Below are 27701 nucleotides of genomic sequence, written 5' to 3'. Positions count from 1 at the left end.
TGTGTGGGATTATTCTGCATTAATTTAAAATTTTAAGCTACTCCTGTGCTCTGCAGTGAGATGGTTTCTTTCAATTGGAGAAGACTTAAAGCCATAAAATATCCAATATCCCAGTTAAACATTTAGTTCTCCTTTATTTGCAGTGCAGAGAGTGTGCAGAGAAATTCATAACTGGCCAGCTGGCCAGATAAGCAGCATGCATGATTGCTTAATGCTCACATATATCAGTGCAATTTGAAATAATGTACTTATCAGCCTCAAACAAAGCCTATTTATTTAGTTTAAAATTCATAGCCCATTTCTTTGAATAGGTCCTCAGAGCCCCTCACAATGTAAAGAAACGAACAAAAACATCACCCTTACAGGAAGAGTAATATTACACAATCCAGGAGGCTGAAATACCTGTCTAAATAGGAACTTGCTGAAAGGGCAAATTTGGCAGTCTTCCAACTTTAAGGAGCTCCCTCAGGCATCCTGAACCCAAATCATGGACAGATTTAGTAGACCGGACCAGCACCTTTAATTTATCCCTGAAACAAACTGGGTTATCAGTGGAGCTCTTTTAGCTCAGGCGTGATACATACTCTTTAGCACTAGCACTCTATTGTCATGCTCTATTCAAGACCAGGTCTGTTTTCAAAGTCATTCCATGTGAGCACATTATAGCGAAGTGAAGGTGAGTATTCCAGGATATGCAGAACATTAGCTACAGATGGGATACCAGTAGAAGCTGGTAAAATGAGACCAGCCCGCATTGCAGGCATTTACCACCGCTGAATCACACTATTCCCCCAGGACTTGCAAGGTTCTACACAATAGAGGAAATGAAAGTCCCTTCCTGTATTTATAGCCTGCGATGTTCCATCCATACTAATGGATGTGTGGGTGTTCCTTCTGTCTTCCCATCCTTTTAAAAAAATTATATGAAGAAGTGAGCTTCCACACATACTTCCCACCCCCCTTAAACGTTCAGTGGTTCTGGTTTGGTGCCTTATTCTTCTGCTATGGATATTAGAATCATAACACTATAACATTATATAGGGGTTTTTTATAAATAAATTGCCACATATTTGCTCTGGTAATGGTGCTTAAGAAGACAGACAGAAAGTTCTGAGCAAAAAAAGATGATATATGGGGGAGGACTAATAGTTGACCCAATCCCAATTGGGGAGGACTAATAGTTGACCCAATACAAGCCACTGGGCACTCCACCTCAGATGCCTGGGCAGTAACACTATTACCTGTACACATATGAAGCCATTGCAATTCAATGCCATCTATAGCTACAAAGCTGCCACAAACAAACTCCAAGAAAAATATTAAACAACTGCAAAGAAAGCACGACGATGATCTGCAGACAATGTCATCACTGGTGCTCTGCAAAAAGTGAGTGAAGGGATGAAGAAAACATCACCACACCTGGATAAATAGAGCTGAGGTCATCTTCATATTGAAGATGCCTCACTATAAACCTCCAGATCAGCCTTCCCCAGCCCTGTGCTTTCCAGATGTTGTGGACTACAACTGCTATCTCCCTTGAACCCTGGCTGCAGCTGATGGGAGTGTGAGTCCAACAACATAATTAGTCACCAGGCTACGGCAGACTACTCCACATCAGCCTGCAGCAGCTTCATGTATATGTTTAAAGCTATTGGAGGCATTAGATCCTTGAAGAGTAACTCCCACAGTGATTAGTAGACTTCCAGCTCCATGTTCTAAAACTTCCCAGTGATGTAGGAATGGTTCCATTGTAACACAATAGCTTCTACTCCCAGCCCAGGCAGTCCAGAAGGAGAGCATGGTTAATGACACTGAAAAGTCACTGAGAGATCCAGGATATTCAACAGTGTCACACTCCCTGTGCCTTTTTCTTGGCTAAACTATTCAAATATTGAGCCCTGACAGTCTCCACGGTGAACTTGATTCAACTGAAAGCTAAATAAGGAGAGTGGAGGTTAAGGATTAGTTGGTTACTCAAAAACAATTTAGCATTCAGAACTTGCTTTTCCCGGTCACACCCAACAGTTGGCATTGCTTCTAGGCTCTCCTTGCCAGTGGACCTAGACTGCATCCAGATCATCAGTCCTGGCTTCACCAACCATGAATGACAGTCAGACTTTTTAAATGTAGCTAAGAATCTGATTGGTCCTGGTGAAACGAGGATCTGGTGAAACGATGAAACGAGAGCTGCACGTTTTAAATGGAATAGAGAACACTGGCTCAATGCAAGCCAGGAATGAAGCACCAAAGCTAAGTGTGCAATGGAAGAGGGAGATGTGTATGACACAGACTGAAGCCAGCGAAGATTATCCAATACCAGCCACAGAATGGAGCCTCTCTTGGTCTTAAGACATTGTGAGGGTCTCCCCCCCCCCCCGAACCTCTTTCATTCACACTCTCTTTTCAGAACCCCTTGTAACCTCTGTTCTCATCCTCTGCCTAGCTTCCCTTGGGATGCTCTCTCAGTCCATTGTATTAGTCTTTCGGATACCTATCTATCAAGTTCCCCATGCCTTAACATCCTAATCTGCTGAGATCTCTCCCCACTTTTGCTAATTTTGTGCCTTTCAGCTGTTTTAGACTATTGTTCCCACCCAACCCAGCCCTGAGCAGTTGGAGGGCACCAGCTTGGCAAAGGCTGCTGTGAGGCTTCAATCTCAGCAAAACAATATACAGATAAAACAACATATCACTATTATCTGCAACCCCTTTGTGCAAGAATTCAAGGGTTTTGTGAATTTCTAGGATGAGTAACAAAAACGTTTTGTGAACCAGAACCTCAAATAAATGTAAATTGTTTTCCCAGCCAAGCAATTGCTTACTGACACTTTTTGTTGTCAAATACCATGCCATAAATAACTGTTGAGAAATAAAAAGCCAATCTGCAAGATATAAGCTATTCAAAAGGCTTTAATAGCATCCTTATTGTGGGGCAATGTAATTGCTACCAAACAAGTCTGCAACATCACCATCAATGTGATAGTTAAATTTTCCAGAAGCATGTCAAAATTGAAAGTAGACATCATTCTTAATTACTAACATCATAGCAGGCTCTCTCTTTTTCAGCAGTGTGTGTGGGAAGCAGCAGGCTATAAAAAGAAGTTTCACAAAAGATATTCCAGTGCATAATTAGTGCCCACCATACTGCATTATATAATAATGCAATTCAGAGGAATTCTATGTACCTCCCTAATTGTTCTGCACTTCGTAGTGTGCAAAGTTTGTCTTCGTAGCATACAGATCCCACCTGATGATCCCACCTTCTATCCCCCCCCCCCAAATCTTAATCCTCTCACTTTCAGTATGAACTGCAAAACTTAACAGTATAAGAACCAAAGGCTATGGAGAAATGTTACATTTTGCAATATATATTGTGCTGAAATTTCCAGGGCACTTGGTCACCACTGTTGGTCCCAGGCCTGTAGCCGGGACTTTTGTGATGGGTGCGCACCGTTAATGTGACAGAGCAACGAACTAAAAAGCAGACTGGTGCCTAGACACTGTCAACCCCGATTCTAGTGCATGGGCATTTACTGGAACATACAGCAGAAAACTGGATACCGTACAAATCTGCGGACTACAGATTACTACAATCTACTATCTGTGGATTTGCTTTTTAAATGAAATGAAGCCATGCCACATGTTTGCAGGACTATTTAATTATTTACTTAAATCATTCGTGCATTGCCCTTCTCTCATGCTCAAGGTAGCTTAAAGAATTAAAACCTGAAACACTAAATAGTTCTAACGCAAATATCAATGTGCAAATCAACTGCAGGTTCCCGGCTTACAATGTTTTCACATGTGTGCTTCAGTAATGAACCAGTTCCCTGTGTTCATTCTACCATGTCATAATTATGACCACTCTTCTAAAATGTACATAAGAGGTTGTGGTGTGCACTAGGCTATTCAAATGTGGAATAAGGCCTGAGGCTGAATCTGGCTCATCAACTTTTTTTTTTCTGAAAGAAGTTCCCCTGCATCCCTGAACAACTGGCCCTTGTGGGTTGTCATGGTGCAGCAACATAAAACCTGAGAGAAGCAATACGTTCTGTGGGTTTTACCTAGTCCACAGCTGCACTACAGTACACAAGCCTAAACCCTGTCTGCTTCTAATCGGAGCAAAATTAAATATTAGTTAGCCTAAATTCAGTCTAGTCAGCACACAAAGAGGAAATAGGGAAGAATCAGCTGCCCCGCCCCCATGTGAGCTACTAATCTAATTTTACAGAGGACTGAACCCCTCCTCCCCCAGAAATTGTTTTTGTAGGAATCTCTGGGCCTCTTTCGCTAAATGCTGCGAAGCAAGCCCAAGAGAAACCTCCTCTTCAGCTCTGCGGTACAAAGGAAGCACACTCACAGATGAGACTCATTACCCTTTTGCTCCAGAGCAATGACACTGTAGATGCCAGGAGTACTTGGGAGGGGAAAAATGAACATCCTCAGAGGTAAACCACATCATCCATTAAGATCTATTTATACATCAGAGCACCCTCATCTAGATGCTTCAGAGCATGGCAAGCTCACGCAAATTGGGGCATGAAATTAAAGAGGAAAAACAGTACAGCATGCTCCTTTTCCTTCTTAGATGCACACATCTTTGTTTGGGAGAATTAGGAGACAAGTATCACAAGTATGATACTTATACGTAGGGCTCAGCAGTGCAGACTGCTTCTGTTCAGAGTTCCAGCCACTACGTTCCATTTCCCCTTCCTGCTTTCCCTTTTATATCACCCACCTCAGTCAGTCAGAATTCTGTGTGATTTTTCACAGCAGTCAGAACAATTACAGAGAGCAGAACTAAAAAGGAAGGTGAGGAGATCTATCACCTGCATTTAAGATAGCAATGGAACCTGACATTTGCAAGGAGACACATCTAGGAATAGCATGAGCAAACACAAGCCTTTAAAATACTTAACCTAGATGTTTGTCTACACTGTCAGGAAGCAGCAGAAACTTCAAGGTCAGGGAGAAGTCTCTCTCTGACAACATCCATCTTTTAAATTTTGTACTTGAGTCAGAAGCACTGACAGCATAATGAGGCTCTTCAAAGAGGCCACCCAACAGTTTAATTAATGACACTGGAGAACAGGCCAACAGGGAACAAAGTCCATATAAAGCAAAACCCAGTGACTTGCTAGAACATAGTGATCCTCAGGTTATGAGAACCATCATAGCTTGGCTCTCAGCACAGCCTGCCAGGTAGGTGAATAATGAATCAGCTTTGAAACCTTTAAAGAAGGGGCCTATTTCATCAAATATTTATTCTTTTCCACAGATCTTAAAGCAAAAAATGCACTATTGTGTGCTGCTCATCAACAGTCGTCACACCGATACCATAAGCAGAGAAAAAGAAGGGGAGTTGGTTGGAAGGAGCAAAGAAACAAAAAAATTCATTCCAAACCAAAATAGCCCCCAAATTAAAATAAAATGTGTTTCCATAATTGATTTCTGGGGACACCCATAAGAAATTTAACAGGGTGAAAGTATGCCTCTGTCCTAAAGGTAAAGGATGTACAACTGAAACGTAAGAACAGTATTCAGCAACCTGGCGCCCTACAAAAGTTGTTTGGACCACAACTTTCTTCTCCCCTTAAGCAGTGGCCATGCTGGCTGGGACTGATGAAAGCTGCAGTCCCAAACATCTAAATTGCACCAGGTTGGGAAAGTCTGCGTTAGGAGTACTAATAGTTATGATCTACAGCTGAGGCCTTACATTTACTAATGTATTATTAATGCTTATTAATAAAAGTTTACAAGCTTTGGAGAAAAAGTACCCCTTCCCAAGTATACTCCCTTACATTAATGGATGCCATTCAATCCCAAGGGGAAGGGAAGCATTGAACTTAGGGACAGTGTTCCCAAGGAGTGAAACCTCACACATACATACACAGGCACACATACGGAGGCTTGGTTTCTCAGACTCTGAGTGCCACAGTGCTTCTGTGTACAGATACAATGTTCCACCAAAATAAGTGGCACCCTGGCTATCTTAATGACGTCATGCTATTTACACAATAGATTGATACTGTGCACATTTCTTCCCAGAAGGATGTTAAGTTCCCATTTCAATAGCGACCTACATTTGAGTTCTTTTTCTTCTTTTTTTAGGCCTCTTCTTTAATAGCAGAGACAACCATTATGACACACACCCCGAAGTAATTTTCAGAATCTGGTGAAAGCTGGATTACAATGAACAGGACTACTTATCTGATGTCGATTTCCTCCTGAACATAACACACAGCAGGCTCCAGCAGAGTTCTTGTGCAATGTTTTTGTGCATCACAAATTACAAAGTGTTTTCACCCTTCTGGGGTGTTAAATAACTCATGCACTGGGATTTTAGAAGGTGAAGCGCACATACAAGCACTGAGTTCCCAACCATTCATCTGATGCAATGTAAACTGGTGCTGATTAGGGCTGGTCGGGTGCAAGGTAGGGAGAGCAACAGGAGATGGAAACAGAGCAAATAGCTGCTGGTGCAAGGTACAATGATAAGTAGAGCCAACTCATTCTGCTTTGGTTCACATCTTTATATCTCTTGAGTTCTAAAAAGGCAACACTCAAACTATGGAGGAAAGCCTGCCAGCCTAGACTGGTTGCAAGCAAGGAGATAGGCAGAGCAGCCTCCGCTGATCTGGTGAACAAATTTAGCTCAAGTGCACACCTGGTCTAAATTTACATTACAAAAAATGTTGCAGTCAAACAAAGCATGATTTGAATCTTTTTTGCTTGATGTAATGAAATACACAATTGGCACTAAAAAACCTCAGGTGTTCGTCATTTTGATAGTTAATTGCATTTGCTTAATGGCCTTTGATGTTTGATGACAATTCCAATGTGAAGGAAAATGTCACATCCTCACTGTAACAGGTTGTGGATGAAGGAAACCATTTTGCAGTTTAAACAAAAAAACAAAAAACTGGCCAGAGGAGGGTCAGAGAGGATAACTCAAATTTGTTGCTGGTTGCTGTGTTGAATGGGCAACCCAGGACTTCCATACACACTGCCCTAGCTTGTGCTCCAGAGAGCTCACTTTGGTGCTGCAAATGCAGTTGCTTGAGGGAAACTGATAGCTCTTTAAAGACTAGCAAAGCTTGTTGATGTGCCTGCTGCTTTCAGCTCTGCTAAAGTCTGTATCTGTAAAACAGATTTGTATCCGAAATTTTGAATCAGTAAGAGAGATCAAAAAACAAAAAGACTCTTAAGATTTCGGGAAGGGAAGAAACATGCATCTCTCTTTGCTGATCAGTTCTTCACAGAATCTGTTGGAGACCAGTGTCAGTCCAGCACTGTTTACAATTTGCTACCTCAGCTGGGTCACACTGTCCTGCTGCATCTTGGCCTGGATTTCCTCAGCACCAACCATGTGGCTAAAATGATTGCATACTTCATGACCTTTCTTTACATGTTCCTTTTTTTTCTTTTTCTTTTTGCTGGAGCTTGCTGTGCCTCTATTGTCTGAGAAGTGAACAACAACTAAGAAGCATACTGAAAAGTTTCCAATTGCCATTTGCGTATTAGTTATGTCACCAAATTACTTTTTAACATTTTTAAAAATAAATTTTGTTTTTGAGATGTCGTGGAAAGTAATCTGAGCATCTGTTAAGCAAGTGTGTTGCGATAAAATGTAAGGCTTTATCGCCTTTCCTGGGCTTTTGTTCAATGACCAGATTCATTAAGAACTGCCACAATGAATATGCATTTTCATCTGGCTGTACAGTGGTACCTCGGGTTAAGAACTTAATTCATTCTGGAGGTCTGTTCTTAACCTGAAACTGTTCTTAACATGAAGCACCACTTTAGCTAATGGGGCCTCCTGCTGCCGCTGCGCCACTGCTGTGCGATTTCTGTTCTCATCCTGAAGCAAAGTTCTTAACCCAAGGTAATATTTCTGGGTTAGCGGGGTCTGTAAGCTGAAGCATATGTAACCTGAAGCGTATGTAACCCGAGGTACCACTGTACTATTACAACAGGGACAGTCAAGTCCCAGATGCTGGACCAGGGATGCTGGACTCCAGTTCCCAACATCCCTGACCATAAGCCATACTGGCTAGGGCTGCTGGGAGTTATACTCTACAACAACTGGAGAGTGCCATCCAGGCTATCCCTGTCCTGCAAAATGGCCACTGGCTTACTTCCAGTTAAATAAGCCAAACAGAAACAATGAAAAGTATATGAAATAACTCTCCTCCTTTGATAAACTTGAGGCCTTTCATGGATTTCAAAAGAGAGTAGGCCAAATCTTTTAGACTGTTATTTCTGCGCTGAAGCTGCCCATCCTAAAATTATTTGCAATTAATAATGACGGGGGAGGGGGGGCAATACAGGGATTCAACTAATGAGAAAGGCAGACCTGCAACCAAGTATCGAAGTTGTAAACTATGGCAGAATGTTTTTTAATCTCGTTTACTGCCGCTGTTTTTCTCCCATCTCCCACTGTTGCAATGCTGTATTTTTTCCCACTCAGAACATCATGATCAATATTAGTCCTACTCAGTGCTATTTTTCTAGAAAAAGAGGTGCCGGAACTCACCATGAACACCTCCTTCTTTCCCTTAGAATGGCAATGGCGCCCAACTGAGGTGCCGGAACTGAGATCTGAGTGAAAAAAAGCCTTGCTCCTACTCAGATTAGACTCACTGAAATTAACGGGCTGGACCTTAGTGTCCAGGCTGAACGATGGGGGTGGAGGCGCTCCTTCGGGTATACTGGGCCGAGGCTTCCTACGTAAATCTTCCTGATAAAAAGTTCCAAGAGCGACACTTTTCTCAATTTGGCTTTATTTTGCAGGAGAGATCAATGGAGATTTATGGCAATTTTGTAAGATGTGACTGATCTAATAACAGGCAAAGGTGAATGCAAACAGATTAAGTATTCCTACAAGAGGCAAATTTGCTGCCCTGTATCAGTTTTCCAAAGAAATTCTGTTGCTAAATGGTGCTTTCCAGCTTTCATTTCCTTGCTCTTGCTCTCAAGCACCTGTCTCAAAACTGAGGCTTCTTTCTCACAGCCCTAAAACCTGCTCCTTTTCTCCATTCCAAAACACTTCTGCTGTTTCCTCCGCTTGCCCTCTCCTTCCAGCTGGAGGGAAAGATTGAGTAACCTCCCATGAGTTCTGGTAGGTTTCAAATTCCAAGCCATCCTCCAACAATTAAGTTACCATAAAGAGACACTGCTTGGACATCCTGGGTCATTACCAAGCAAATTTCCCTGGCAAAAGGCTGGCATAGCTTGGCCAACATTTGTAACAGTACTTTGGAACAATCAAAATAATAGCCGGGGGGGGGGAGAGAAGGGAGGGTGCCTTTTTATGCAGCTCAAAATGTTCCCTTCAGGTTCATGACACTTCAGATTAATACAGCACAACCTGAATTATGTCCGTATGCCAACTCATAAGGAAAGAAAACAGTTAAGCAAATGAAAAGTGACTCTCTGGTACAGAATCGCAAATAAAGACTTTGCCTTGGCAGCATTTTGAGAAGCGGGGGGGAGGGGGGATCTTTCCTTCATGATCAACAAGCCAACATAACCGATCACAAATCCTCCAGGACAAGAGGCAGCTATGACTAACATTGTGCAAAAGTCCACAGAGTCCAAGCATTTGTGAAATGCTTCAAATAATATTCGCTCCTAAACAAATGGGTTTCCTGTTCAACAAAGTATGAGTGTTAAAAGTATCATTAGCATAGAAATAAATATTTGAAAGATGTCACTGCTGCTTTTGTTATTTATGTGAGCAGGATCTATGAAGGGAAGTAGCAGGATAGCCTGGACCCTGTGCTTGATGTCATATCCCTGTTGGCCCTGGCCCCTCTCAGTGGCTTTGTTTGCTAAGCCAAACCTTGGCTTAATGAAGCCACATGAATCTGCACGCTCACTGAGATGAGCTCACAGCAATTTTGCTCTCATCTGGTCCTTTTTTGCTTCTATGCCACACTATAGTAATCCAAGGTTTGGCTTGGTGTGCCATGCAAGCAAGCATGTCCAAGCACAGACAACTGTGAAAAGGATAAAGTAGTCTCTAGTACGCTAAAATTTATTCCATAATAAATATGTCATTCTTTAAGGTGCCACAAGACTTCGGCTATAAGATACGGAAATAGCTAAAATAAAAATTAACTGCTGAGAGAAGAAAGATGCATATCTTAATAAGGCAAGGGAGTCATACACAGCCAGATAATCATTTGACAAATCTCTGTAGGCTGCCAATAATTTTTCCCCACTTATTCGACATTTGCTTTTGCACAAACACAGTGCCTTCTCAAAATACAACCAACAGCTCGTATCAAGCCCTGCATTTTTTCACCAAGGAGTAAAATGTGGCCACACACACAGAGAGAATTCTTACAAATAGTTGCAAAGTGCATTGGTTGTGTCATTAAACTCAAATCCTTAGGTACAAATAAGTTACAAAAAAAACAATTTCCAGCTGCTTCTTTTAAAAAAAACCACACACACACGTCTCAATATGGAATGTAAAGAGGACAATACAAGTTGCTCCTGCCATCTGCTACTAGGATTTATGGGTGAGCTGGGAATGGCGCTTCACAGAATCATATAATGCTACTGCTACTATTTACCACATGTGAGTTCCCCCATTACAAAAAAAGCTGCTAACAGCTTTCATTGAAACAGACAGAAGAAAGAAAAGCAAATTGTCCATTTCATGCAGGACAGGAAAATATGGATGTGTTTTGCATGGATGTGCTACTTTCCAACACCCCTATTTACCAGATTCAGACCCCATATCCCAATCCTTGTCCTTGGTTAATCATTGCCCCCCATTTTTTCCTTAATCACGAGGTTTGGGGGAAATGCCTCCTTTAACATTTAGTCAATACTTCACAGATACATTAGGACACACTGCTTTCCTTCCATTCTCCAACAGCATGTGCCTAGCCAGAGAGTAAATATTACTGAATGCACTGGAGTTGCAGATATCAGTCCCAGGCAAGGGAGGTTTCGAAAAGAATTTTAAACACTGTTTCTAAAGCAAGTCTAAGGTGTTACAGAAATAAACAAACCAGATTGAGAATGGCTGGCTTAAACCCCAAATGGGAGCACTTTTTTATGAGAAGGGACACACTGCAAAAATAAAAATAAAAAGTTGCAGGTTTCATTTGTTCTGTAACAAGCACAGCCAGATGCACTGTGAGTTTAAATTAAGGGAGAAAAATCAACTACAATTTGTTTACCAACACATCAGAAAGCAGTGCAAGGCAGACTACAGCACAGTAAATGAACACAATATTTGGCAAGTGAAGAGACACTTTCTGGTGACTGTCCAGAAAACAAATCACATTTGTACCAAATTATCTCATTGGCAACAGCAATACAACTCCTTCACCTTTCTGTTGCCGTAACTGGGGAAATAGGGTGGCATGTAATGTTTTTCCTGCTAATTTTTAAAGTCAATTAGAGAGTTCAGGCTCCCCCCCCCCTTAAAAATGAGGTCTATCTAGAACACAGTTCTGTATTGTGCAAATGACAAATATGCAAAGTGTGGTGGTTTTCCAGGCTGTGATGCTTATAAAGGTGTGACAAATTTAGCAGTGGCTGCCTGTATAATTAGATCAGCAGTCGCTGTTAATCTAACAACATGAATCTAATCTTGTGTATTGAAAATGTTATTATTCAAGGTTCAGTTGGTATTACATTCTTATCCTATGGCCTTTGTTCAAAGCAAACAGATGTAATTACTAAGAAGCTTCTTTGAAAGATGATAAATAGGCTGCAGGTGACAACAGGCAAGTTTAAAAAGATGGATTCAGCTGAAAATGCTGCACCAGTGGCTACTGTATCCACAATGAACGCAACACCAACCTACAAACAAACACTTGTTGCTGGCATCCGTCTGTCTCAAGGGACAATGGAGTACGCCCCTGGGGGCAAAGTCAAACTGCTGGAGAATCACAGCGCCTGCTCTGCCCGCAGAGACAGTTAACTGCTCTGCAGACATAACTGTTGCCTCCTGTGTTGATTTTGCTGCCTTAGCAGCACTGAAGTGACCTCTCCTGGGCAGTATGTATGGAGGCCCTGGGCAGCCTCAATGACGACCGCCTCCCATCTCAGCCTCGCTGATGTGATCCAAAGCAAAGCAGAGCAGAAAGAGGCATACAAGATGCCATCCAACCGCCTTAGGGACACAGCTCTGGATTTGTATAGGGTTTACTCCTTAGCCTTTTCTTCTCCCAAAGATGTCCCACAAGGCAGCAGGTATGGCTCTTTCCTTGGGATTTACTCCTGAAGCCTTTCTCACTTATGAGTATAGCCACAAAAGAGAGGAGATTGAGGATCAGAGTTTTCCTTCTCCTAGATGGGCTACCTTTCCAGGTGAATGAGCCCCATCTGCCCCTCATTTTCCTCTGCAGCACATGCAATAACCACCTTCTTGACTGTTGAACCTACTACTGATCTCGTCTGCTAAATCTGCTGGAGGCTGCCTTTGCATGCAGGGGAAGTCCCTAACTCACTGAGGATTTGAGACCCACAGGCTACCCTCACCTGGTTTAGCCGGTGAGACAAAGTCATTTCTCAAGGTGTGGCCGCTGCTGCATACTGACGGCTTCTAGGAGTCACAGATGAGAGCTGAGTGCAGGATTGCAACCAAATTGGGCAAACCACCCCAGAAATGTCCCCCACCAGAGGTTCCACCCTACACATGACCAAATTATTATTATTGCTTTGCAGTGGGCACTTGGTACAATCTTTAGAAAGTTTTGGTCATCTTTGAACAAGTTCTGGTGATGTTATGGGTATATGGATTCCTTCTTTTGAAGGAGCACTGGAAACTCAAGAGAACTGGGGTGTTTCAAGGTGAGGCACTTGCCCTCATTCAGTTTCATGCAGATGAAGGGAGATGTCAAGTTGGGGCAGCTGTATTGTTTTGCCCATAGGTAATGATACAAAGAACATAAAGGCATGCCAAACATCAGTAATTTTTTTTTTCTTGCTTCAGTGTAAGCATGTATAAATTCACTCTTAATTTTCCTTATCAACATGCCCCCATGTGGAGAAATCAAGCCACAACCAACGGAAATGTAAAGATGGGGAAATTTTAATTTACTAATTTCCTGCAACTGCACAATCATCGTGTGGTCCATACATGGTGACATTTTCCCTGTAAAAAACTAACACGTATTTTCATCCAGAATATCCAACAGCATAAGCTGCTAATTGAATTATGCATTGATTTTAAATATACATAGAATTGGATGAGAGTAAAATTGTAAATACCTTTCCAAAATCACGGACATCAAACAGGTCAAATGCTTCAAAAAGTTCACTTTTCTTCATCCCAAATGTCTCACAGCAGGCCAAAAGGAATGTTCTTATATTCTTCAAACAGAGAAACTAAAGAAATAAAAAGAGAACACTCTGAAGTTTGTCACCAAATTATCTACAAGTACAATACGTTTACAGTTTATCAGTGGGTATACAGCCTTCATAAGGGGCTTGTACAAGGATAGGAGAATAATTGGTTGTTGTTTTTGCAATCACATGGCATCTTAATTTTGTCAAACAAATAAACGAAAACTGAGCTTCTCCCCAATCCATTGTGTTATATGAAAAACTGCCTTTGAAATTCTCTCAGTTTCAAGAGCAGTTTCTTATGGGAGGCAGGCTGCTGTTTCAAAAGAGAGGAGGAAAGTCACAAAAACTCATTGGCTTCATAAAACTAGTTTCATAGCTCTGTGGATTCTAGATATTCTTTTGAATTGAAGCACTACTGTTTAGTTCCTTTAGTCCCAGTCTGAACAGCCACCAACAGGAAGTATGTATAATGAAAAGTGCAGTACAGAGATGGCACAAGGCAATCTGATGCCTGAAAGAGAATATTGAAGTAACTCATCCTTGGTAGTAGAAATGTAATAAAACTAGCCTGACTATTTTATTTGCTGCTCTCAAGTAGTAAGTTAAAATTTGCCACCTGAGGCTGGCCCTCTCGCCTTAAACCGTGTTGACATTCTTGGCACAATGATCAGGATGCAGTTAACCTATTTAAGGTGATTTTAAGGAACAACATTTTTTAAACTCTAGAAGTCTTACAGCTGTAAGCAAGCCAAATGCTTCTGGCATTTTACAAGGCGTTGCCGCAGTAGAATTAATTATACAACATATGAAAACAAGCACTTTGTGATTGCGTACAGACACAGACACACCAAAACAGTTAATTAAAACCCTAGTTAAACAGATTCTGTAAATACATGCACTGTACTTACAGTTTAAAAACCACCACAAATGCATATTGCATAAGCAGAATGTACTGTAATAACACCCCTGGGAATTATGCAATTATGAGTTTACAGTAAGTTATGTAGAAGTAATAAACTAGTACACAACGGTTAATGTGGAAAATATGCATTTTCACCTTTAGAAGTGAATCAAAGACACCTGGTTTGCTTTGAGCAAAGCTACTGCTCCGAATAATGGATATTTCCAATAGCTACAGAAATTATGAAGAATTGGCAAAGCACCTTTCAGCTGTGTTTCCTGCCTCCTACACTGTAACAGTACATCTGGGTCAGACCTTCTCAGTTTCCTCACCCCCAGTTAGTTAGTTTTTTGTTTTTTGTTTTTTTGAACTGGAAGTGAGCGCATGAGGCATTGATTCAGGAAGGACGTGACATAGGAAAAATTGTCCCATTACTCCTGTGGCCGACCAACATCACTCCCCACACAAGAAATACTTAGAACTCCTGCCAACAGCCCAAGTGAAGGGAAGAAACTATCTGTTGGGATTACCCATAGACACAAAAATGCAATCCAACAAAATAGGCAATGAAGAAACCCATTAATATTCCTTATGCTTCCCAAATTCACTTTTAAAACAATAATACAACTCTCCACACCCCCACAATTATACAACTCTCTTCTAAAGCACAAATATTTTACTCTGAGCTACCGGTATTTCAACACCCTGCTTTGAAGGAAACCCATTCCACATCAACCCATGAGGAACACCTGCAATTTGCAGCAATTCTGAGAAATTCTGTATGGTTTTTAAACTGCAGTGCTTATACTGTACAGAGTGAATCCTTTAAAAGAGGCCCCATGGATACAGAGTACACATGTTCCACGGGGCCTCTTTTAAAAGACTCACCCTGTATTTCTTGATACATACACACATACATACTCTAAGGATCATATAACTTCTTATGGAACAGCTTTCCCAAATGAGTTTCCCCCTTTTATTATTCATCTCCAGTTCCCATCAGCCCCAGCCAGCACGGTCAGTGGTCAAGGATGATAGGAGCTGTAATCCAAAACATCTGGAAGGAAACTGGATGGGGAAGGCTGTTGTAGGACATGCACTCATTTTACAGTTTTCCAGGAGAAGACTGGGACAGGCAGGCAAGAGGTCCTTTTTATTAAGGGAAAAGCTCATCTGTCATTATGGAGCTTCCCTAAAGCATTATATGTGGTAACTGAGAGCCCTTAGAATATTTCCCATGCAATTTAAGAGATGAGGTAAACCAACTGTAAAGAAGAGAGAATCTCAGTGACTGAAGTCTTTCCTCTGTAGGGCCGTCTTTAGCAGATGCAGCACCGGGGTGCAAATATCTGCCCAGCACCCCCAAATTACCACAGATAGTGTTGGGGTGGCCGTAGCTGCGCACTGCCAGCCATCCGGGGGGGGTGCAACTCTCCCCCATGCCGCTGCGGGACAGCGATGCCCGCAGAGGCTTGGGAGTGAAGTTGCGCCGCTCCCAAGCCTCCGCGGTAGGAGAGCACAGCTTCCCTCCCAAGCCTCCTTGGGAGGAGCGCGAGCCTCCCAGAGGCTTGGGAGTGAAGTTGCGGGGATCGCTTTCCTCCCGAGGAGGCTTGGGAGGAAGCTTAACGCCCGCCAGCCTTATGGTTGGCAGGGCGCAGCTGACGGGCGTGCAGGGAAATGGGAGGCTGCCAGCAAAGCCGTGCAGCTCCCCCATTTGCTGGGGCGCCCCTGAGAGGCCGGCGCCCTGGTGCGACACATCACTAAGCTCTACGGGAAAGACGGCTCTGTTCCTCTGTACACCCTTAAAAGCTGTGTCATATATTCTTGCTGTGACATGCTAGGGGTGATATTCAATTAAGTTTAAGTAAGGGTAGACCTACTGAAATCAATGTCCTTGATGCTGAGTAATATCAGTGGGTCTTACTCTGAGTAAAACTTGACTGAATACCACCATTAGGCTTGCAAATTTGTTACTCAACAGTAGGGATGTGTGAATCTTATCCATTTTGGTTTCTCATTTTTTCCATTCTTAAGTTCAGTTATCCACACTTCCACATCAGTTTACGACCCTTCTTTTTTTTTTTTTAAGTCCTCATGAAAATTCATCAGCATGACAGTGCAAATTTCTCCTAAGATACACATTTTGTATGCACTTTCCCCTAATATACACATTTTTGCGAAAGCAAACCATAATATTTTGGCATTTTTTGCGTGTTATGTTCACTAACATTTTCTTATTATGTGCTCTCTACCCTAGCATATGTATTTCCGTGCACATTACTTGTGCCAAAGAGAGCTGCATTGCAAAATTCGGAGAAGGGTGAATTTCTAAGGCTGGTTGTGCTTCCCCATGTGTATTGTTTTAGAAAGTGTGAAATAGGTAGGTTCACTTTTAAATGCACCCAATCTTGCTAGGCTGTAGCCATTAAGAAGAAGAAGGAGGAGGAGGAGGAGGAGGAGGAGGAGGAGGAGGAGGAGGAGGAGAAAGAAAATCAGGCAGGGATGTTCTAGTAAACTGGAAGAGTTCTGGCTCTTCTCTGTTTTTGTTTCCATCTCCTCTCCCTGCAGCCTCCTTTCAGCCCATCAGTATCATGGAAATAGCTATGTTGTGATGGGGAGGAGCAGAGGGATGACAATAAGCAAAAATTATGGGCTAGTAACTTTTGTAGGCATATATGCGTACTGTTTCCACAATATCTTATGGCGGAATTCCTTTTAACTGCAGTCTTTAATTCTGCACATGATGCTAATTTTATGTTTAAGTTTGTATGGTAAATTAAATGGGAAATTACAGGGTATGATGTTGAATTTAGCTGTTCTCTGCAACATCCAACATTCAGGAGACACTGTGAAATGACACTGCACGTCTCCTAAGACTGCCTCCGGGAGCATGAAACCAACCATTTGTCACCATCCGTCAATCTTTCTTCCATCGGAAAGAGGGACACATCTTTAGTTACCATGCACAAAAGTAATTCCTTTAAAGTAACAAGCCTCTTGACAATAGGATGAAATCACCCTGTTGCCTAAAAGCACACTTAGCGTATTTGGTTTCAGTTTTTAATGGCTCAATAGTCAACCATTTTATCTTTCAAACAGATTAAAAGGTGTCTCTCTTAACAGTTAACCTCGCCTGATTAACAGACCAGATGTGCTATTAATACTGCACTTTTAAATAAAGATAACTTTGCACCCTTTATATTTTTTATCATTTGTTGAGGACCAAAGAGAAGAACAAATTGATAAGCCACCTCCTGACATATCCACTGGCAAATGAACCTGTATGCAGAATTATCTCACTTTCAAACAAAGCCCTGCACTTGGGGGGGGGGGGAATAATAAAGCAGCCAACACAGGCCTTTCTGTTTATCATAGAATCATAGAGTTGGAAGAGATCCCAAGGGTCATCTAGCCTAACCCTCTGCAGTGCTAAAGCATCCAAGGCAGATGGCCATCCTACCTCTGCTTAAAAACCTCCAAAGAAGGAGAGTCCACAACCTCCCGAGGGAGACTGTTCCACTGTCAAACAGCTCTTATTGTTAGAAAGTTTTTCCATATGTTTAGTCAGAATCTCATTTCTTGTAGCTTGAAGCTATTGATTCATCTTGGTTGCCTCCTCCGCACACATTCCGGCTTGTCAACATCCTTCTTAAATTGTAGCGCCCAGAACTGGGCACAGTATTCCAGGTAGGGTCCGACCTAGGCAGAATATCAGGGTGAGACACCATGCACCAAGCAGCATATTTTGCAGAACTATCAAAGCACTAGTGGTCATTTATTTAGTTTATCGGTATAGTTTTAATTTAAAGCTATTTCATTTCCTAGTCTAGGAAATGTGCTGAGTAACCTGGGTAAAATGCATGATCCAACATACTTAAGCACGTGCAGAAGGTAAACACTAGTGCAACTGTGAAATCAGTGGGGCTTGGAGAAAAGTGCTTCAATGTGTTGAATTACGTCATAATCCCCCCCCCCCACCGAGGTGTGTCTGGAATCTTCACCTTACAGCTTTTGGCAAATGCTGAGGACAGTACCCCTTTGATACTTGAGATGTGTGCTTTTAGGAACCACTCTACTCCCGTTACTGAAATTGGTTTTAGCTGTTTTTAATTCTGGGTTTTAAATTGTCGGAACCCTGGGACTTGCTGATGAAGGCTGGGCAATAATTTTTATTAACATTATTATTTACGAAAGCAGTTTGGGAAAGCAAGAATCAAAAGGATCTCTGGATGCATATATACTTTTATAGCAGAATTTATAATGCCTTCTTCAGGATTCTTTTAACAATGATTTGCTTCATTGCCTTAACAAAAAAGAAGAAATGTTAACCCTTGTGATATTATGACCATGATTATTCTTATTAATAATTGCCTGCCCTTCAACCAAAGGTCTTGGGGCAGGTTACACCATTAAAACATAATATTTAAAAAGAGGTAGGACCTAAAAATATGCATGTCTACTGTCAAAAGCCAGAGTAACAATATGACTTTTTGGCAGCTGGTATCACCCTCTATGCCAGGCATAGGCAAACTCGGCCCTCCATATGTTTTGGGACTACAACTCCCATCATCCCTGACCACTGGTCCTGTTAGCTAGGGATGATGGGAGTTGTAGTCCCAAAACACCTGGAGGGCCGAGTTTGCCTATGCCTGCTCTATGCCCCAAGGCAATTTTCACACAGATACTGTTTTGCATTGCAGTGGATGATAAAGGGAACATAGTGCTGTTCTACCAAGCATGCCAACTGTATTGGCCTGGATGGGCTCTGGTTGCCCAGGCATCAAGAGCAGCTATGGGGGCCTCAGGATTGAATGGGTCCTTGCAGGTCTCACAATCTAGCCTCTGGTGTTCTCCCCAGGCTAGTCCTCTCACCAGGCTTGTTCCACAACCTCCGTGAGTACCCTACCCTGAATGCTTGCTTACTTACTTGGACAGATGGAGAGGCGGGGGTTGAAGGTGTAGAAAGCTCTGGCTGTTGAATGCCTAGAAAGGGAAGAGCCACACTGTTCCTACATCTATTTTTGGCCTCTGGCCGCCGCCAACAAAATGTGGCCCCTGGAAAGCAGCCCGCAAAATGGAATTAACCCCCTGCCCCTTGAAATCATACTGATTTTACCCACATTTTTAGACAAGTCCACTTGAAGAAACACTCCACATTTACCAAGAACCTACTCAACAGCAACTAGTCGGGAGAGAGATGATTTTTATGAGGTCCAAAAATATATTTGTTAACAGGCACCTAGTTTCTACTTAAGCTCTGAGCTTCATAGCTCTTACTGCATAATCCTCAGTTTTGAACCATATGTGCATCAAGGAATGCATGACATTCTCCAGGAATGAAAAATAAATAAATGGCACTGTAGCGTAGGTAGACAGGTTACTGACCTAAAAGCGAAGAGATTCACGTTCAAATATCCCCACCCCACAGGAAGTTCACTGGCTGGCTTTGAACCAGCCATTCTCAGACAAATCTACTTTTGTCAGATGTTGTGAGTATAAAACTGGAAGAATTCCATGTAGGTCATCCCAAGTTCCTTAAACAAAGCACAAAGTAAACTAACAACAAAATCCTCAGCATGTTTACTCAGAAGGAAGTACATCTTAATTCTATGGGAATTTAGTGTGACTCACTTTCTAACAAATGTGCTTAGGATCGTAGCCTATGTTCTAAAGTTTTTCTCCCCAGACACATTTAAATCTTACATTTAAATGTCATAGAAAACACAGTTTAAACAATATTAAAGATCTGCAAGTTAAAACAGCAGCTTAGTCCTCCAGTATAGCTGAGAGCTTTTCAGGAGATTCCCCCAAGACACAGAGGTCCAATTCACACATAACATTAAACCATAGTTTAGGGTTACATGCATGAGCCCTGAAGTGAAGCATCTGACTGAGGAGTTCCCTCCCCTTTTCCCAGCCAAGAGGAGGATTCAGTATTGCTTTCTTTGGTTCTTAGCCTGTTATTACAGGAATAATTCCTAAAAACCTTGGGAATAATGACTAAAAACATCTCACCTATTGTCATTGTGTGGATAATGTCATTATATAGCACCATACTTAGTTGCATCTGGAAATTTCCTGTGCCTGTCCTGTTCTTACTGGACGGAAAGTTCTTCTCTAGGGTGCCTCTAGGCATTCCATGACAGTCAACAACCAACTTTATAAAGCAGGTGTGGGGGTCCTATGGCTCAATGTTGCTGGACTCCAACTCCCATGCTAGCTGGGGCTGATAGGAGTTGGAGTCCATCAGCATTTGGAGGACTTCAGGTTCCCCACTGCTGTTCTAATGTAATTGAGAATAGAAAGGTAAAGGTACCCCTGCCCGTACGGGCCAGTCTTGCCAGACTCTAGGGTTGTGCGCTCATCTCACTCTAGAGGCCGGGAGCCAGCGCTGTCCGCAGACACTTCCGGGTCACGTGGCTAGCGTGACAAGCTGCATCTGGCGAGCCAGCGCAGCACACGGAAACGCCGTTTACCTTCCCGCTGGTAAGCGGTCCCTATTTATCTACTTGCACCCGGGGGTGCTTTCGAACTGCTAGATTGGCAGGCGCTGGGACCAAACGATGGGAGCACACCCCGCCGCGGGGATTCGAACTGCCGACCATGCGATCGGCAAGTCCTAGGCGCTGAGGTTTTACCCACAGCGCCACCCGCGTCCCTTGCAATTGAGAATATACTGGTGCATTAACAGTAGAGATGGAAGAAGACTGGGGAGGGGGAGAGAAAAAAGGGCAGTTTCAAAATAACTTCTATCACTCATCAGAGAAACAACCCCCAAAGGGCCACATATTTGTGAAGATGATTCTAACATATCCCTCTTTTTGTAGACAATCAGTTCTTCAGATGCCAACTCAACATGTTTACAGGTCTGAATTTAAAAGGTGATGTACTTTACTTGGCGCAAGTTGCCATGTACAGCAGACATAGATAACTAGATCACAGACCAAGCAGGGCTCTACTGCTGTCTAACAAATCCTTTCCTTCTCCATCCATGCTATGTTGGTGGACCACCCCTGTTTTCTGAGATATTCTGTGTGAAATCAGATAATTAACTGCACAGAAAGGCCTGCTCTCTGCAGAAACAGGAGTGCAGCGATGTGAATGGATCTGGAAAAATGAGGTTACTGAATGTTAGGCACACTATATCTGTGAACTGCCCTGAGACTTGCTTGTATAGGGCAGTATACAAATTAAACAAGCAAACAAACAATGCAGGTTACCCAGCAGAAAAATGTACCATGCCTAGCATAGAGTAAGAGGAAGGCTACACTAAACCCCAAGTCACTCCATACTTCACTCTGCACTGAGAAATCACAAGGTTGCAGCCTTGCTGTTTAACGGTAGCAGGAGGAACGAGAAACATTTTGCATTGCAAAATAAATTGTTAATGCTTATAACATGATTCCTTTGCAGGAATCTAGCATCAACTTTCCTAATCACAATGTCTGATCATGGGTCACAGAAGAGGACACAGATTTGATGTTTATTCAGTATGGCACAGCCCAATGTGCATTGACACAGGAAATGTATAGAGATCTAGTGCAGCAAGTACGCACATAAAACAGCTATTAGATATTAAACAGGCAGGAGTTTTCAGCTGCCTGCAATAAAAAGAATGCCTCTGAACCACATTTACAGTGAAACGCTGTCCAAGACAATGGAACATTAAGAAAAGGCATGGAGCAGTACTGCTGCCCTTTTACACATCAAAACTTTGAAAGCCAAAATACCAGAAACAGTGAACAGGGGGTCTGTCGCCATCTTTGTGAGGACAAACCCATGAAGGGAGATGAAGCACTAACACAACATATATTGCTAGATTACCTATCAAAAAATTGATGGATATTGAGTTCAAAAAGGAAACTATTGCTCACAGTTTTGAGAAATCATAATCATACTTCAGGATGCATTTGAGTTATGCACACATACAGTACTACTTGAGTAGTACTGATTTCAGTGGGACTTTTAACAAAACTGTGGGTTGTATCCAATGAAGTATATGTAACAGAACTGCCCATGTAACAGAACTTCCCATCCCTCTCCTAACACTGCATGCCGCATGCCCCACCCCTCTGAAGGTTCTTCCACCCCTGCAGAGTAGATTTGAGGGAAGAACAGGAAGAAGTAGCTCTGTTGCATGAGTTGAAAGTGTTCTACATGCAAAAGGACTTCACTGAATACAGACTTATCTCCGAGAATTTGGACAGCTCTGACAAATGTCACCTACCACCCAACAAACCGTCCAACAAACCGTCACCTACCACCTGGCTTCAATAAGCCACCCATTTTCACTGGATGACTGAAGGCAAAGCTAGGCACGATGTTAGCTGTGTGCAAGCAATTAAGATCAGCATAATGGGGCCTATTGGTAGTTTTACCACCCTCGGAGGTTCAGGTTGTGGTGACCTGGGATAGGGCATTATAGAATTCCCTCCACACAGAGGTGCACCTGGCACCTTCAATATACATCTTTTGGAGAATGCTGAAGACATACCTCTTTACCCTGACTTTTGACACTTAAGATGTGTGTTTTCAAGACCCACCCTATTTCTATGGTTGCAATTTGTCTTAACTATTTTTAATACTAACTTTTAAATTGTTGTAACCCATCCTGCGACCTGCTGGCATAGGGGCAGGTAATACTATTTTAATTAATAATAATAATTTATTATTAATAACAACCTACCCCCTTTGCCATGGGAAGACTTGAAAAGCCAACTGACAGCTGAGGAGTGTAACTTTCTCTCTCCCTGCCACAAAATTGCCTCTCCAAGCTGCTATTTGCATTTCAATGTAAGCTGTCATTGATGCCCATCAAGGTTTCCATTGAAATGTGAAAAATGAACAAAAAAAGAACAATGCATTTCGTTCATGCAATTAACATCCCATCTAGCTTGGCCCTCAGACTGCAAGAAATGGGGGGATCATCAAGCTTTTGGAAGGCCACAATAAATGGCTGGTAAGCTAAATTCAACTGGGTGGGTCACACATTGTACAAACTTGGGTAACACTCACACATGCCATTCTTAGATATTTGGGGGCTGGCATCCCATAGTCACACATGCTTTCTGTCCTGTGATTTGCTGCACCCAACACCCACAGCTTGCCCATTTACCTCTGCGAATGTTTATTGCTATTTAGAAAGATATATAGACAGCTTAATCACAAAACCTTCTAAGCAGCACACATAATAAAACTGTAAAAACTTATTTTTTAAAAAAGAAAAAAAGCTAAAATTATATGTTTGGATAGGCTTGCTGAAATTAAAAGAACTTTTCAGCAGGCATCTAAATCAATATAGTGAGGGTGCCTGCCTAATGAGAAAAAGCTGCAGTCATCCCACCAGGCTATCAAAGCCTTACCCACTTCCCCATTCACCGAATTCAATGTGCTCACTCAAACAGGCAACAAATGCTATTGCTCCAAACACTGGAATGCAAACAGATACAGTAAAAAGATCTCCAACGGCTAGAGGACTCAACCGCAAGTGGTGGCAAGAGCAGATGCAAGGCGTGTTGTTTCCAGTCAGGTGCCCTGATCAGAGGAACGCGTGGGCAGAGTTGGTGCAACACAGTAGCTAAAAGTGCAAGCTAGAAAATTCCCAGTTCTCAATCTGTGATGCTCACTAGCCCAATTTCAGCAAAGGAAATGTAAAAAAAAACAAAAAAAAAGCAAAATCTGTGTCTTCATAGATGCATGCACATGCAGCACTGCAGAAGAAAGGGGATAAATAGAGCTGCTTTAAAATGTTTTGCTTTCAGAGTTAACAGTTTTCCTCAGAAATCATTCCTGCTCCTTAACAGATTTCAGCAGCCAAAACAGATTAAATTAGTTCTGCTCTGCCAGCAGCAGTAATTGTCACTATGTTCAATAAAGATAGCTGAAAGCGTTCTGAATGAACAAAACACAGATCACCGATGAAGCCTTCATTCACAATGAATGCACCCAATGAATTCTCCATGAACCCCCCATCCCAAGAGAAGGAGGAGGCAATAAAAGACTGCAAGAAGACTGCATTATTAGTTGTGCAATAAGGTACCTTAATTTTTATGCAAGGATAAAGAACTGCAGCCATTCTGGAAGATTGTTGCATCACTTGGAGGAAAATCACGCAAGAAATCAAACCAATCTTCACCACATTCTAATATCTTTCACTGTTGATCAAGCAGCCTGCTTCCTTCCTCTTTCAAAATAATTTGAGACAGATAGCTCTAGTTATAGATACCTTGGTGAATTTTCACTGCCATGCCATATGTTTATTCATTAATTCCATTTAGCCAACACTAAACTTGAAGACTTTAGAATACTAACACCAGCATACATCCCTTTTTTCTGACATAGACCACATCAAGTTTCTTGGGCACGTATGGCTGAAACAACATCAATTCAGCATTATTTTAGGAAAAGAAAACCACAAACCCACAATTCTAGAAGAAGGAATGGTGGACACAGAGAAAAGGGGTGGAGATGCCTTAAATACTGGGCAGTATTTCAATACCCTCCTCCTATTGGGCACTCCTGTCCAGATGACTTGCTAAGTTTAAACATCATTGGCTTCTTCTATTGCTATTCAGAAGTTTGCTTTGGAGACTTCCAGTGATGTACTACACACAACTTCACTGCTGTGCACAGTTGCTTAAAAAGGTCTTCAGAAGGTCAATAGGTTCAAACTGATGAAGCAGTGCACCTGTGGTGTAATTTTTTTAAAATACAAATAAAAAAATGAAGTTGTGATCAGCGGCAATAAAAGAAAATAATGTGAAAAGGAGGGGATGCGAGCAACAAGCAGAGGTAGCAGATATAATAAGAGGTATGCGTCACTGGAGGCGTTCAAGTGATTGCGCATAAAAGCATTTATGAAACAGCAGTCAACTTATTGATTACAGTTCCCCAAGTGTGTGTGTGTGTGTGTGTGTGTGTGTGTGTGTGTGTGTTTTCAGTTTGGAATGCACTTCAACAGGCGCACTGATAAAATACAATGTTTCATGCTATGTCTTCCACTGATTCCACTTTAAGCTTCCTAATCTCTCACTTTCTTATTCAGATGAATCGTTAACATTTCTGGATTGCTTATCCAGAAGGCAGTGATACATTTTACAATCTATTACTACGCGGTGTGGTTGATGTTAAACTTTTTTTTTTCCCCAGGATCCAGAGAAAGGTCAAAATATGTCTCCATTTATAGCAATATCAAAAAATATTTGATAAGTCTAGTATATTCAGGCTTTCTTCTGTATAAGCTTTACCTCGCTTTAATTTCTACACTCTGTTCTATCTGAGGTTCTAGAATGACACTACATTTTAGTACCCCTTTTCTACTCATGGAGTTTTACCTCCCACAAATTCTTAACAGCACAAACAATTTACAACCCACCCATATTTAGCCTCCTTTATTCCTCCTACAAAACAGCTGATCAGTGTTAATATAGCTCATAGGTTTTTATACATGCAAATCACATAAAAACCTTTTTTCACATTAAGCAGTATATAAATTAATAACTAATCATAAATAACCTCTAATGCATACACATACATGCAGCTAGTCCAGGGCCATTACATTTTGAAGCATCTCTAACAATCAATTTACCTTGAATTGTACCCAAACTACCCTTTTCCAAATCCTGTACCAAAAATCCATTACACTATACCAAAATCCATTACATGTACCTCCCGAAGTTTAAAATGGGTATGTTTGCAAGCACCCACTTATAACCATACAACAATTCAAGAACTTAAATTTTACCACTTTTTTTTAAGCATCAGAATTTCTTATCATAGAATGAAGCCAACAACCAGAGTCCCTCTGTAAATTTTCAGCAGTCGGAAGTTAAAAATCAATTGCCACTGGATACACATGGTATTAAATATCTACATTTTCTATACTTCATGGCATTCTTTGGGGATTGGAGCCTGTCATTATATAGTTCATTGATCTCCGCCTTTGCCCTTGCACCAGCTGCCAATCCTTCTTGCATCAAATGTAGTAACTGAGGAACAGCTGACATGTTTCCTATGTCAGTGAGAGAGGAAGGAAGCAAACAGAATTGCTTCTCCTTTGATTATTTAAGGTTGCACTTGCAACCCCAGCCTGAAAGTACCTAAAAATTTTCCATATCACGGTGTTCAATCTCAGTACTTTTGTGGTTTACTTTATACCTTTGCCCCACCACTAACTGTTTGCACAATTTTTGAAAACGTAAAAGCTAGCTCTTGAGTTGCATGTCAGTATTTCCATTACGATTTATTCCTGACTTAGAGTTTGCCTCCTTCACTAGCGAAGCAGCATCCTCTACTTTTATCTTATTTGTTGATAAATCAAGTACCCAGTGTTCCAACAACAACTGCAAGCAGTTCGTGGGATTCAGGTTGAGTCCTTTTTAATGTAGATTAGAACATGGGCTAGTTCTTTCAAATACTTAGTGTTCTTAAGTACAACAAACTTTTTTAAAAAAAACCACAGAACTGCTAAGAAATGTTGTGATCTCATCCCTTGCATTAATGTATCAGATATGGCCTATGCCTTCTAGCAATGAGTAGCTAGTGTAGGTCTCTCTTTGTGGAAAGGTTTTACTCTTGAGGCTATGTCAGGTTTACATAGAATCATAGTGTTATGACCCACAGCTCCAACTCCCCATCCTCAAGCAAAGAATGGGTACATTCATGGTACATCTCAAACTAGAAGGATAATGTGCCTTTGAACCAGACTTTCAATATCCCTGCCTCCTCCACGATGCCAGTAACACTCTGAGCTGAAGAAGTCACATTACTTCCTCAGACTATTATAGCTTGGATGCCATAACAGATCCTCAGCTTCCCGCCAGAAGTCAACAGCTCCTAAAATAGGCTGGGCTCCTTTACCAGTGGTGCATCACTCATCAGACACCAGCCAGTCAAAGGAAACTAAAGTGCTATTTAAGTCTATTTAAGTCTTATATTTCTGCTTGTTGGAACGACGTCCAGGTCTGCCTTGCTGGACTTCCATCCTTGGCTTCACTTGGAGCTATCCAAGGTGCTGTCCACCTTACTTGTTTGCCTTTCAGACTTTAACCTCTGCTGGGCTTGAGCTAATTCCATCCTCCACTCTTGAGTAACCTTGCCTTGCTGGAACCTAAACAAATTTTGCTTCCTGAATTAGGAACAGGGACTAGTAGTACATGACCTGATGTCCAACTGACTGTGCGCACCCACCCACAAGGGCTAGAATTTAATCCCTTGGCTGCATCAAATTATAAAGGCAACATGGACAGCTCTATGGCTCCATATTCAAAAGGGTTCCCCTGCCTTGCAAAATGGCGGTTCTCCGCACTGATATGGCTAATACATGCTGGGAACAGGTGTGCAGAAGGCCTCACAGCAGAACAACTTTCACAGGACTCCTTTGCAGTAACTGCAGTGTTCACTATATTACTTTCTTTTACCTCCAACCAGAAAGCAAAAACAAAGCCTATACATTATTGATAAGTCTTCCCAGCATTTCACAGAG

General features: G+C 41.9%; 1 protein-coding gene across 5 annotated transcripts in view; it reads right to left on the bottom strand.

The window, feature by feature from the left end:
• Positions 1-27701, bottom strand: part of VAV3 (vav guanine nucleotide exchange factor 3) — a 158511-nt gene that overhangs the window by 108969 nt on the left and 21841 nt on the right. For all 5 annotated transcript variants that reach the window (XR_014549604.1, XR_014549605.1, XM_083620442.1 and 2 more), the window contains exon 2: positions 13240-13356. Coding sequence is in view for 3 of the 5 variants with exons in the window: in XM_083620442.1 (XP_083476568.1) it covers positions 13240-13356 (117 nt within the window). In the remaining 2 variants the exon portion in view is untranslated. The remainder of the gene's footprint in view (positions 1-13239; positions 13357-27701) is intronic.

The sequence above is a fragment of the Podarcis filfolensis genome, assembly GCF_964270895.1.
Source record: "Podarcis filfolensis genome assembly, chromosome: 6".
Lineage (NCBI taxonomy): Eukaryota > Metazoa > Chordata > Lepidosauria > Squamata > Lacertidae > Podarcis > Podarcis filfolensis.
This window is presented reverse-complemented; position numbering and strand designations above follow the sequence as displayed.